Source organism: Mytilus galloprovincialis, chromosome 7 (genome assembly GCF_965363235.1).
Source record: "Mytilus galloprovincialis chromosome 7, xbMytGall1.hap1.1, whole genome shotgun sequence".
Taxonomy (NCBI): Eukaryota; Metazoa; Mollusca; class Bivalvia; order Mytilida; family Mytilidae; genus Mytilus; species Mytilus galloprovincialis.
This window is the reverse complement of record NC_134844.1, coordinates 59,948,600-59,962,296: the sequence shown is the minus strand read 5'-3', so window position 1 is coordinate 59,962,296 and position 13,697 is coordinate 59,948,600. Positions and strand designations below refer to the sequence as shown.

General features: G+C 33.0%; 1 protein-coding gene across 1 annotated transcript; it reads left to right on the top strand.

Moving 5' to 3' along the window:
- The first annotated feature begins 7,640 nt into the window (after positions 1 to 7,640).
- Positions 7,641 to 13,444, top strand: LOC143081830 (uncharacterized). Its single transcript, XM_076257511.1, has 4 exons — positions 7,641 to 7,748; positions 10,791 to 10,858; positions 11,310 to 11,358; positions 13,226 to 13,444. The coding sequence occupies exons 2-4, from the start codon at positions 10,807 to 10,809 to the stop codon at positions 13,338 to 13,340; spliced, it is 216 nt and encodes a 71-aa protein (XP_076113626.1). The 5' UTR covers positions 7,641 to 7,748; positions 10,791 to 10,806; the 3' UTR covers positions 13,341 to 13,444.
- The last annotated feature ends 253 nt before the right edge of the window (positions 13,445 to 13,697 follow it).

Below are 13,697 nucleotides of genomic sequence, written 5' to 3'. Positions count from 1 at the left end.
CACTGAAAGCTAAACTAAACTGAGTATCAAACTATCTAATATGTTCCTATCTTGTTTATAAGCTCGACATTACTCGACTAAGCTGACTGTGTTCTAGACGGCATTCATTGAAAGCATAAGTTTTAATATGATTAATGAACAAACGTTGTATTCTAATATGGAAAAGCACTGTGCTAAAAGATTTATACACTCATGATTGTATCTCATTCCGTTATCAAGAATACACACTTTTTTGTTAATCTAGTTTCCCTTTTTTTTTAATATGTTCGGTCTCCTGTGTCTTTATTGCTTTGTGTAATGACGAATATATCTTATTTTGAGCGTCACTGGTGGTGCCTTTTTCACGAAACGCGCGTCTGATGTATAAAATTGTAAATCTGGAATACCTTCAGAGTAGAAAGAAAGGTCCACTTATTATGCAAGACAATGCCAACACAACAAAAAACTCATTAAACTTCCATGGATAAGCTGTTCTAGCTTATTTAGACGGATCTCTCACAGATATAAATAGGTGGATTTAAAGTATATACAGTGAGTTTCTCTAACGTGGAAAAGTTCAAATATTTTGTTTCTGTAAGCGATCCTGATTTATACAATATGCATACTATTTTGTATTTTGAATCGTTTTTTGTAGTTCAAATGCTATTTGAAATCCCTACAAAACATATCGTACTCTACATGTATGTAAAATAGTTTGTTTTAAATGTCTTCCAATCAAGTATTATGATAGGCTTTGTAGAATTTGTATTTCCGTATACACACGCAAACTGCTTTGCAATAGAAGTAATACATCATTTGCAATTTTATTCAATGATATGCTTATTAATAATATACATGCACATGAATCAAACAGATCTATCCAATAAGTTCATTTACAAATATGTTCATTTTGTTAAGACTGAGCAGGTACAATCAGAACTATGCCACACCAGTATTTTCTATGTGCGTTTTGTACACTATTGTTTGTCTGCTTGTCCTTTTTTTTTAACCATGGCGTTGTCAGTTGATTTTCATTTTATGAGTGTGTGCCTCTAGCATCTTTTTTCCGTATTTTGCAGACAGGAACACGTAAACGTGCTTTTAATATGAAATTAAAAGTCCGAAACACATTGTGTTGTCCTAACAACAAAGGTACAGGTAGACAGTATTCGTAAATGACCATCCAGGACCAGATTTATGTGTAGTGTCAGATTAAATTTTATGACAGCAGCGTCAACTGCTACTACAGTCGTCGAATGCCATGGCAGACAAATTCTGGTCATACATGTTTCCAATATACTGAAATGTCGACAAATCGACTGCAGAATTGGCAAAATGCATTGTTAGGGTGGGACAGATGCCCAAATCGTCAGAAGGTACGAAACAGAACTCAAAACATCCCATCAGAAATTGGCCGTCAAATATTAAGGCATTGGTTACATGCTGTCTTTGCCCCCGGACGGCGTTACATCCATTCAAGAGGGGAACACCTGGATGTAAGAGAATACCACATAATTTGATCATTGAACATGACGTTATTAATGTAAGTAACCTTCGGTCTGCAAGCTCTTTTTAAGAAAATAAAGCAATGAATAAACTTGATTTATTCATTTAAAAAATAAGTATATTTGCTCTGAACTAGTACATATTTTTGTTAAGGGACCAGCTGAGCTCCCCTTCCTGTGCTTTGATTTTCTTGCTTTAATGAAGGCCTATTTTGTTTACTCTTTGGTCGGGTTGAAAACGAAGTCAAAAAGAATCGTTGAATTAAATTGTATAGATGTGAAACAAAATCTATGAAGAAATACTTCCTGAATAAAAGACATGAGCATAGTAAAAAAATGATGCTTTTGTATTGGGCTAATAATATCGTATTTAATTTGTATCATTATGATATTTCAAAGTTCAATAGTTCAACGAGGAAATTGAATGTGTGTTTTGTATAGTTTCATACTAGTTCAAAGTGTAACAGTTTTTACAAAAAAAATAATATTAGAATTGCATATAAAAATATGCAATTGCTCATGGGATAAAAAGTAAAAGTATTGATGACTTTTGAGCTTCAATAATCACATGAAGTACAATGTCTAACTTTGTTATATTGTGTACTTTGTTTTTAAAACGATTGTTCTAAATATTTTGAATGACATCCTGTCACTTGATTGTCACATTGAGGTACAGCTTGCGTTTGTTAGATTAGGTAGTTAGTCGCCACATTAACCAGAGATTTCTCAGATTGATATTGATTTCAGAAAAAAAGACGAAGGATACGATAGGAATATTCAAACTCATAAGTCAAAATAAAATGACAACGCCGTTGCCTAAAAAGAAAACGGACCTACAGACTAAAAGCATTGTACACAAAACACAACAAAGAAAACTAGAACCACAAACCGCACCATAAACTCGTGTTCCGTAAGGGTACGCTGATCTACTCCAACTGTGCGAACAGTTGGGTTGCTTATATGGGTAAAACCCTTGTAATAAGTTTTCTATTTCAAATTAGAATTTGAACACATCAAATTAAATGTGGAAAAAAACCAAAGTACGTTCGATGGAGATAATTAAATTGTGTCTCTTTTATTCAGCTTTATGTGTCTTTGCAGCATGCTATTCTGTATAGAATAAACGAGGCAATAAATACCCAGGGGACACTTAACAATAGATACTAACAACCCATGGCTGAAAATTCATAAAAACGTTGAAAAGACAAATTAATTAAAAAAAAACCCATAGAAGATTAGAAACTGAACATCACATTCCACATAAAAAAAACTTGGGTGAAGTCCATTTGCTGATATATGAGAATAAAAATGAGATAAGGACAATGCGTATACCTTTTCTAATATTATGATATTCATTGTCAATCATTCGCATATCGTTTGTTCTCATAGAAACCATATTTCTTGGTTGCGCTATAATATTTTTAATACTTAAGGTATAATTTGTCTGGAATGGAGGGCTTGACATATCATACAGACCGAACTTTATTGTTGAAAAACTATGTTGCCTTTTGCATTCCGTGTTGTAAAGAGTCGTTAAATTGAAATGTATAGATGTAAAGAGAATTTAAAAAGACTACTTCCTTGATATACTTATGAACAAAGTACAAAACATGATGCTTAGTATTGTATCATTGTGACAATTCAAAGTTGATAGTTCAATTGCAAAATTGAATGTGTGTTTGTAATAGTTTTGTGATACTAGTAGTTCAAATTGTAACATTATTTACAGGAAAAAAAATATTATAATTGTACCGATACGTACGGAAGCGTATTAGGGACATAGAAAAAATAAAATTGGCAGTGAACTTTTTTTTTCAAAGTCGAAATTTTGACTTTTCAAATCTCGAAATTTTGACTTTAACTTGAAATTTTGACTTTTCAAATCCCGAAATTTTGACATAAACTTGAAATTTTGACTTTCAAAAATCTTGAAATTTCGACTTTTTGAAAAGTCGAAATATTGACTTTTTTGAAACTCGAAATTTCGACTTATGAAAAGTCGATATTTTTACTTTAAACTCGAAATTTCGACTTTTTTAAACTCAAAATTTCGACTTTTATAAAACTCAAAATTTCGACTTATTTTAAACTCGAAATTTCAAATTATTTTAAATTCAAAATTTCGACTTTTTGTAAACTCAAAATTTCGACTTTTTTAAAACTCGAAATTTTGACTTATTTTAAACTCGAAATTTCAACTTATTTTAAATTCAAAATTTCGACTTTTTGTAAACTCAAAATTTCGACTTTTTTAAAACTCGAAATTTTGACTTATTTTTAACTCGAAATTTCAACTTATTTTAAACTCAAAATTTCGACTTTTTGTAAACTCAAAATTTCGATTTTATTTTTACAATCGAAATTTCGACTTTGATCTCTTTTAAAATTTTGATGTTAGTATTCAAACACAGTTATTACAATTTTAGAAGGATTAGACATGTACGCAAATTATTAAACACATTTGGCAACTTATATTTTGAAATAGGTTTTGTTCCATGTTTTAGTTCCCACGACACTGTCATAGAATCGTCATATCTGAGAACATATAGCATCGCAGTTTCAAAGGCCTGTTTGGTTTCCTAATAGCAAGTCACTGACTTTGCCTCGTTTAAACAATGGTAAATCAAGTAGCCAAAAATGCCATGCATATTCAGGACGACAAATGAGCTGCTCGGTTTTCTAGTTTTGGAATTTTGAAATAAATAAATGGTTCTTTTTTCTGGAATATTGATTAAACTCTACAAGTTGACATTCTTATGACACAACTATTAACCCTTGTCTTTATATATCAGACTGTTGAATAAAAATAAGTCGTAACATGGGTGTATCGGAATAACGGGGTTGTCTTGATACACATATCTGAAGTCCAGACTTAAAATATGTATTTGAACGTGAAACATATTTTATTTATTCTTCGGCAAGAACAAGATTTTCTATCTAAAATAACCTCTTTAAAATGGTTTAGTTTATTAAAATGTGCTTATTAAGTTTATGATGTATATGGCTCTCCGCTTGCTGATATAAATGAATGTGAATGTGGTAATCGCAAACGTATAAATACTAAGAAAAATTCGAAATTTTGAGTTTAAAACAAGTCGAAATTTTGAGTTTAAAACAAGTCGAAATTTTGAGTTAAAAAGAAGTCGAAATTTCGAGTTTAGAAAAAAACGAAATTTCCAGTTTTAAAAAAGGTCGAAATTTTGAGTTTAAGTCGAAATTTCGACTTTTTATAAAGGCAAAATTTCGAATTTTATAAAAGTCAAAATTTCGACTCTTTGAAAAGTCGAAATTTCAAGATTTTAGAAAGTCAAAATTTCAAGATAAGAAAAGTTAAAATTTCGAGTTAAAGTCGAAATTTTAAGATTTGAAATGTCAAAATTTCGACTTTGAAAAAAAAGTTCACTACTACTTTTATTTTTTCTATGTCCCTAATACGCTTCCGTAGATACGTGACAGATTGATCGAGCGATTCATAAATATATCTTTCGTGACTATTTGTGAACATTACATGTAGAAAACGTTAAACTATGCTATTGTTTGTTGCTTTAATTGATGAAACAATCCGTCTATGCCTTTTAAATGTTTTTGACATCAATTGCTTTTCTTGTTGCTTTGATCGTCACATTTATGTACATCTTAGATGTTTTTCACTATGCAGCTTTGTTTTCTTGTGTATTGTTTGCAATTTAAAAATTACAAAGTCACTCTTAAACATGAAATTATAGCATAACATTGAGAATGGAAATGGGAAATGTGCCAAAGAGACAACAACCCGACCATAGAAAAAAACAACAGCAGAAGGTCACCAACAGGTCTTCAATGTAGCGAGAAATTCTCGCACCCGGAGGCGTCCTTCAGCTGGCCCCTAAACAAATATATACTAGTTCAGTGATAATGAACGCCATACTAATTTCCAAATTGTACACAAGAAACTAAAATTAAAATAATACAAGACTAACAAAGGCCAGAGGCTCCTGACTTGGGACAGGCGCAAACATGCGGCGGGGTTAAACATGTTTATGAGATCTCAACCCTCCCCCTATACCTCTAGCCAATGTAGAAAAGTAAACGCATAACAATACGCACATTAAAATTCAGTTCAAGAGAAGTCCGAGTCTGATGTCAGAAAATGTAACCATAGAAAATAAACAAAATGACAATAATACATAAATAACAACAGACTACTAGCAGTTAACTGACATGCCCTCTCCAGACTTCAATTAAACTGACTGAAAGATTATGATTTCATCATATGAAAGTTTGAGATTATTTGTCTCGAGACATCTTAACAAAATCCACAGCTGGTCTGGTAACACATGAGGAATATACCCTATATGGCCCCCAAAGAACACAAAAAAAAAAACAACACAAGAGTTACCTAAACATCTGAAATAAAATAAAATCCGGTACAACGTTTTCCAGCTGGGGTTTACCTCAGCTACAGCTGGCGGAAGCACGTTTAAAACTCTTTAACTTTTGACAAAATGTTAAATGTTTGCTGTTTGCATACTTAAATTACCGTTTGTCAAAAGAATAATATCCTACAATTGTATTTGTCATTTATTAATGATAAGTTAGTACCGTTTTTATCCTCGTAGCAAACAACAACAAATAACCGCAAATTATTTCTACCTTCGACCAACTCATTATGTTTGTAGAATTAAAGTGTATATATACATGGTGGAAATGTTGATTTATTGTTAAAATTTAATTGAGAATAAAATTGAGAATGGAAATGGGGAATGTGTCAAAGAGACAACAACCCGCCCAAATAAAAAATAACAGCAGAGGGTCACCAACAGGTCTTCAATGTAGCGAGAAATTCCCGCACCCGGAGGCGTCCTTCAGCTGGCCCCTAAACAAATATATACTAGTCCAGTGATAATGAACGCCATACTAATTTCCAAATTGTACACAAGAAACTAAAATTAAAATAATACAAGACTAACAAAGGCCAGAGGCTCCTGACTTGGGACAGGCGCAAAAATGCGGCGGGGTTAAACATGTTTGTGAGATCTCAACCCTCCCCCTATACCTCTAACCAATGTAGTAAAGTAAACGCATAACAATACGCACATTAAAATTCAGTTCAAGAGAAATCCGAGTCTGATGTCAGAAGATGTAACCAAAGAAAATAAACAAAATGACAATAATACATAAATAACAACAGACTACTAGCAGTTAACTGACATGCCAGCTCCAGACTTCAACTAAACTGACTGAAAGATTATGATTTCATCATATGAACATCAGGCACAATCCTTCCCGTTAGGGGTTTAGTATCATACCATCATAACATATATGAGAAGAACATAACCCGTGTCATGCCAACAACTGTTTTTAGAATAAATGTGTTTAGTTCCGATGCAAAGACCTTATCAGTGACTCAATATTAACGCCAAAATATGCAATCTTTAATGACTTGACAACAGTATCGTAATTATATCCCTTCTTAATAAGTCTATTCAAAGGTTTTGTAAGTTTCTGAGGTGAATACTGACACCTTTGTGCTTTATAAAGAATATTACCATAAAAAATTGGATGTGAAATACCTGAACGTATTAGAGGTCTGCATGTTGAGCTATATTTACGAATGATGTCTTTATACCGATGATAAAATTTAGTAAATGTTTTGACTAGTTTGTGATATCGAAAACCCTGGTGTAATAATTTTTCAGTAATACATAAATTTCTCTCGTTAAAATCTAAAACATTGTTACATACACGAGCGAATCGTACAAGTTCAGATATATAAACACCGTAAGATGGTGACAAGGGAACGTCACCATCTAAAAACGGATAATTAACGATAGGAAATGAAAAATCATCCCTTTTATCATAAATTTTAGTATTCAGCTTTCCATTAGTGATATAGATATCAAGATCGAGAAAAGGGCAGTGGTCATTGTTAGTATTAGCTTTATTTAAAGTAAGTTCAACAGGATAAATTTCATTAATATACATACTGAAGTCGTCATTATTGAGAGCCAAAATATCATCCAAATATCTAAAAGTATTATTAAATTTGTTTATCAGATGTTGTTAAAAAACAACACAAGGATATGGAGGTGAGAACATGCATTTCCTTCACATTAGAAATTGTGAATCGTCTTGTATGTAATTAATTATGTCAAGACCTATGGCCACACAGCAGGATCCCACAGTAACTTTTCTTCTATTTCATTGCATTACAGTCGTATATAAAAGCCACGCAAAAAAGCAAAGATGTACAAACCTTTTCATAGTTTGAAGGATATCTGGTATGTAAGTAAATTGTCTATTATTCGGAGAAAACAATGCTTTTTTGTTAGATTTTAAGAAAGCAAGTGACTTCTGTTAATTTTTGTGCGGAAAGAAGTTTTTGGGTTCATGCAAAATAATCAAATTCAATATCATTGATATTTATCTTTGTGATATATAATATTGACAAGAAATGTTTAAAATAAATTAAAATGAGGAATTTTTATTTGTTTTTATGAGATTGCAAATTGAATGTATTAACTTTTTGGTGCTTTACTTGACTTGCGGTACATGTACAATTATTAACAGTTTTCGTACAATCTGAATGTCGATGGAAAAAACTAGGGCTCATATTTTGCACACATTATATAACATGCAGAGCTATTATACTTATGTAAATGTAATCATTTGAATTAAATTGAACGCCGATGATGACAGGCTGCTATAAACGTCCATCGCCAAATTAAATGCATGTTCAGATCTAGGAAATATAATATACCCTGATGTTATCTATTAAGCACTTCTGTTATAATCATATGTCATGTTGATATGGTAATGAATATAAATGAACTCTTATACAAACTTTTTTTTTATTTTGAACGTTTTCATCACTTTTGATAACTTGAATTTTTTAACGTTATGTTATGTAGAGGATTTTGATAGATATTTGCAGTATGTGTTTTACAATTGAGGACCATAATCACTGTGGTAAATGTGATCTCCGTTTCACAATTGAAGACCGTAAGATGATTTTTAGTTGCTGATATGTAAATCCTTTGGTGTTTGGTTGATCATTTAGGCGATCTTGTTCATTGTATAAGTTACAACTAAATAATTTTCACGATCATTTTAATTCCCAAAAATTCTTTTTAAATGTATCAGAATTTGACATTATTCGTTGACTACAAGAACATAATGTTCAGATTTTAAATGTCGCTAGTTGGTACCCATCAACCGTATGCACCTTACTTACTTTTACCAATTCATAACATATTTCATTAGACAAAAAATGTATATATAATACAAGTCCTGTCTTAAAACAATTGAACTGACAGTCAGTTTTAAATGACGGAAGTCGAAGTGCCTATCGAACCGATGACCCGAGGCAGATAAACTGAAAAGTATTGCCAGTTAACCACTAAGACCATTTCGATACTGAGGAACCCTGATCAGGTTGTTTTTCGTTGTACGTTTTGGAAGGTCCTGATATTTCTATTCTATTACTTGATATATTTCACTTGGCTGGGCGGAGAGTAACCAGTTAGGTCATCTTATACCAGTCCATCTTTAGACAGGTGTTATAGGATAAACTCTTCAAAGAACTGTCCAATTATGGTCAATGATCGGTTTAAATATGTAAAATCTATACCTGTATTTGCAAAAAAAAAAACCCAATGAGACACAGTCTTGATTACCTTGTGAAAGGTGCACATGATTAAGTTGTAAATAGAACTGATCATATGTAGGAAAGGAAAAAAGGGTCTAATTAGTATTTAAAAGAGGGACGAAAGATACCAAAGGGACAGTCAAACTCATAAATCCAAAACAAACTGACAACGCCATGGCTAAAAATGAAAAAGACAAACAGAAAAACAATAGTACACACGACACAACATAGAAAACTAAAGAATAAACAACACGAACCCCACCAAAAACTAGGGGTGATCTCAGGTGCTCCGGAAGGGTAAGCAGATCCTGCTCCACATGTGGCACCCGTCGTGTTGCTTATGTGATTACAAATCCGGTAAATTGTCTAATTCGGTAGGTCATATTCATGAAAGGGAAGGGGATTGTAGTTACGACGTAAGGAACATATCCGATATCATTTGTGAAACGGTTATTCCATAACGGTCAACCAACTCGTGATGGCGTCCGTAAAATTTACGAAGGGATGATTTCAACTTCACCATTTGGAACTCTTGGTTTAATAGCTTCCTTGTTAGCAGCAAACCTCTATCAAGAAAATCATGATAGGAAATGCAAGCACGGGAATATCGTATCAATTGGGAGATATATACCCCGTATGCAGGTGCTGCTGGAATGTTGCTACTTAGAAATGGAATTTATATCACCCTTAAAATAAATCTCACAATCAGGACATTTTCAAACATAATAATACAATAGCCGATACTTTAAAAAAAACTACTTTTGCGCATATAAATGCTATAAATCTTAAACTACTTTATTCGTCCCGAATCGTACACTCAGTTCTTTGGTATATCTGTTTGATGAACGACAATGCAATCAGTAATTATGATTATAACGGCAATCTTCCTTATCACATACAGTTAAGTCGGTTTCATATATTGACTTACATCTAGAAATTGACAATGAGGGTCGGTTGAAAACAAAACTTTACGACAAAAGAGATGATTTCAGCATTCCAATTGTGAACATTCTATTTCTAAGAAGTAACATTCCAGCAGCACCTGCATACGGTGTATATATCTCCCAATTGATACGATATTCCCATGCTTGCATTTTCTATCATGCTTTTCTTGAAAAAGGGTTGTTGGTCACAAGGAAGCTATGAAATCAAGAGTTCCAAATGGTGCAGTTGAAATCATCACTTCGTATATTTTACGGACGCCATCACGAGTTGGTTGACCGTTATGGAATAACTGTTTCACAAATGATATCGGATATGTTCCCTACGTCGTAACTACAATCCCCTTCCCTCTCATGAAAAACTATTTACCGGATTTGTTATTACATAAGCAACACGACGGGTGCCACATGTGGAGGAGGATCTGCTTACCCTTCCGGAGCACCTGAGATCACCCCTAGTTTTTGGTGGGGTTCGTGTTGTTTATTGTTTAGTTTTTTATATTGTGTCATGTGTACTATTGTTTGTCTATTTGTCTTTTTCATTTCAAGCCATGGTGTTGTCAGTTTATTTTCGATTTATTAGTTTGACTGTCCCTCTGGCATTTTTCGTCCCTCTTTTCAAATAGACTGTACTTATGCAAATTGAAACGTAAGCTGCGCCCGATCATCTTGATTTTAAAAAACGTATTGCCATGATTACATATAACGACTTATTGTAAATGTGTATATTTGTTGTAGAGAACATAAAAGAAGCATGCAAGGTTCAGTTTGTTTAGTAGTGTGTCTGATTTTAGTGTTCACTGGAGGTAAGAAATACGACGCTCTTTTATTTAAAGTTTGATTATCAGTTGAAACGTGTTTCTTATTAAATCTCTATTAAAATATCAACATGCATGTAAACACTTTGGATGTAATTATTTAACTAATACAGGAAATTTAATAAGGTTTCTGTGTTGACACAGTTATGGATTGTTGTGTTGTGACTATTGAACCATTAAAATGCAGATATCGTTTGTTTTACGTCAGTCTACACAATACATTTCCAGTAAATGTTGGTTTTGTAGATTTCAGCTAAAGTTGTTTTCGAATGAATGACACAGAAGGTAAATAGTTACGCATGACCGAGACAGCTTCTATATTTTTGCAACTTTTTTATTTTGGGGAACATAGAGTTGAATTTCAGTATACTGTTTGACATGTTTTTTGTACATTATAAACATGGTCACGTTATTTGATATACTATCACTTTACTTCCAGTCAATATGGCAACTGAGGACATGCTAGTAGATAGTGGACTTAATCAGGAGTAAGTTAAGTCGCATGTTTTGATTAATCCAATAGATTGATCATGAGTTTAAGTTTAAATGGGTCGATAAATGGTAAGTCTATTTGGTATTGCATTGTTACGCCTCGGTCACAACTTAAAGGATAGCTCGAACGGATGCCGAACAGATAACTTTTTTTCAATCCATTCTCATCCGTTTGATATCCGTCCATATTCGTTTCATGTCCGTTTAGCGTCCTTGTTATCTGTTGACCTCCGTTCTATCCAGTGGAAAATTTTGAGCATGTTCAAAACTTTGAACGCCCTGTAGTCGTCCGTGTTGTACTGTACTCGTCCGTTTCGTTTCATTTTGTATCCGATACTTGTCCGTTATCCATCCGTTGAAGGTCCGATAAACAAATTTACCAAGGAAACCCTACCGGGCATATAACGGATGCAAAGGATGATGAACGGATGGAAAATGGACATGAACAGAAGAATAACGGATACCTACCGAAGTTCAAACGGATAAATGCCAATTAAAATTTCGCGTCAGTCAGAAATGTCAGGTTTCTTGAGTGTCATGAATGTCTATAACATATATATGATGGATCTTTGAGGAAGAGCATTTCTTCACTATCAAGCAGCTCTTATTCAGGTCCAATTGAACTTAAATGTTGCAAATATCAACCTATACTAGTTGTCGTAGGGCAATAATGAAAAAGCAAAGGAGGTATTGGCTTAGTTCAATGCTTAGTCCTGAAAGATATGTATTATCATTATCGCTTTTAATTTTCCGTTTTTATCTTGATCATCCGTTTTATCCGGTACGCTTCCGTTAGTTGTCCGTTTTATGTGGTACTCGTCCGTTGAATGTACGTTCGGCGTCCGTTCTGTCCGGAACGTTCTCGTTTCTCGTAAGTTGAATATCCTGTGAGAGTCCGTTACCCGTCCGTTTTATATGGTCAGTATACCAACGGACACCCAACGGATATAAATTTTGTCAACGGAAATTTTTTTTTTTCATCCGCTCGGCGTCCGTTCGAGCTAGCCGTTAACGTATGACAACAGCTTCATACAATTAATTAACAAAAAGGGCTAGTCCCTTGAGAAAAAAAAAAACCCACTAAATTAATCGAAGCAGCTAATTTCTATTACACAAGGCGTGAAATTTATTTCAGAGGAAAATAATCATAAATGCAACGCTTTAGATTTTTTGCTTTGATATTCATTGAATTTTTAATTGCGTTAAACATGTTAATAGATATCAGTTATGAGTGACAATGAGACAACTCTCAATCCAAGTCATAATTTATAAAAGTGTTAAAGGTATAAAACATTACACACTGTTTATACAAAAGGATGTAAATATGTATAGAAGCAAAATTCAAATATAATCATTTATTCAATTTTCATTTTTCTTTTGCACACTGCATTTGTTTACCTTCAACTTTATTGTATTACTCTGTAAAAGATACGTTAACGGCTAGCTCGAATTGACGACGAACGGATGAAAAAAAGTTTTCCGTTGACAAAATTTATATTTGTATTATTTTGATGTTATAGAGAATGAAGCATTTCTCAAATAATCTTCATCATTACAAGAACCTAAGCCTTACAACGTTTGTAACTTGACAAATATTTGAGAAATGACTGTAATAGTTTTTCTGTCTATGAAGAAATATTACAGTCATATCTTATAATTTAATTCTAAATTTCATTTTAAACCGGAGTAAACTATGAAAAAATGTTGATGACGTCACGGTCACATGACAAAATGATATTTACGAGCTGATAAACAAAACGACGTCAGCCAATCAGAAGACACGTTACATCCAAAATTAAATTATTGCAATATCAATGTGATTTATTTTATTCATATGTTTTCATTTTTTTCATTTTTTTTTAGACGTTTTAAAAGAGGTACTCCGTGTGAAAGACCATGCTACAATAGCTATCAATGTTGTACGGGTTGGCGATGCTCATATAGGAAAAAATGCATGCCAAGATTTACTATTGGCTAGATTTATTGCATCCGTTGTTTACACGTCCTAGTATTATGATGCATTCATTTATAGGATTTGCAAAAAAGGATTAGCAGATAAAATGAGAAATAAATGTGATATTTCTTGACAATTTGTTTATGTATACGATACAAAAGCTAGCAAATCCACTTATGATAAAATAGTGATTTGAATGATCAGACGGGTTAAAAGTATCACCGAGTTGAAAGTAGTGTAACCATAACTCACGCACAAATTATATGTGTCAGCTAAAAGATTCTACCACTACATCGAGTGTGATATGCTGTTTCGCCTTTCGAAACAGACGATTATTCAAACACACAAGTCGAAAACAAAATGACAACGCTATTTCTAAAA

Coding starts and splice junctions, on each gene's coding strand:
- LOC143081830 (XM_076257511.1), top strand. CDS start 10,807: ATGCAAGGTTCAGTTTGTTTAGTAGTGTGTCTGATTTTAGTGTTCACT. Junction 10,859..11,309: donor GATTTTAGTGTTCACTGGAG/GTAAGAAATACG, acceptor CTTTACTTCCAG/TCAATATGGCAACTGAGGAC. Junction 11,359..13,225: donor GATAGTGGACTTAATCAGGA/GTAAGTTAAGTC, acceptor ATTTTTTTTTAG/ACGTTTTAAAAGAGGTACTC.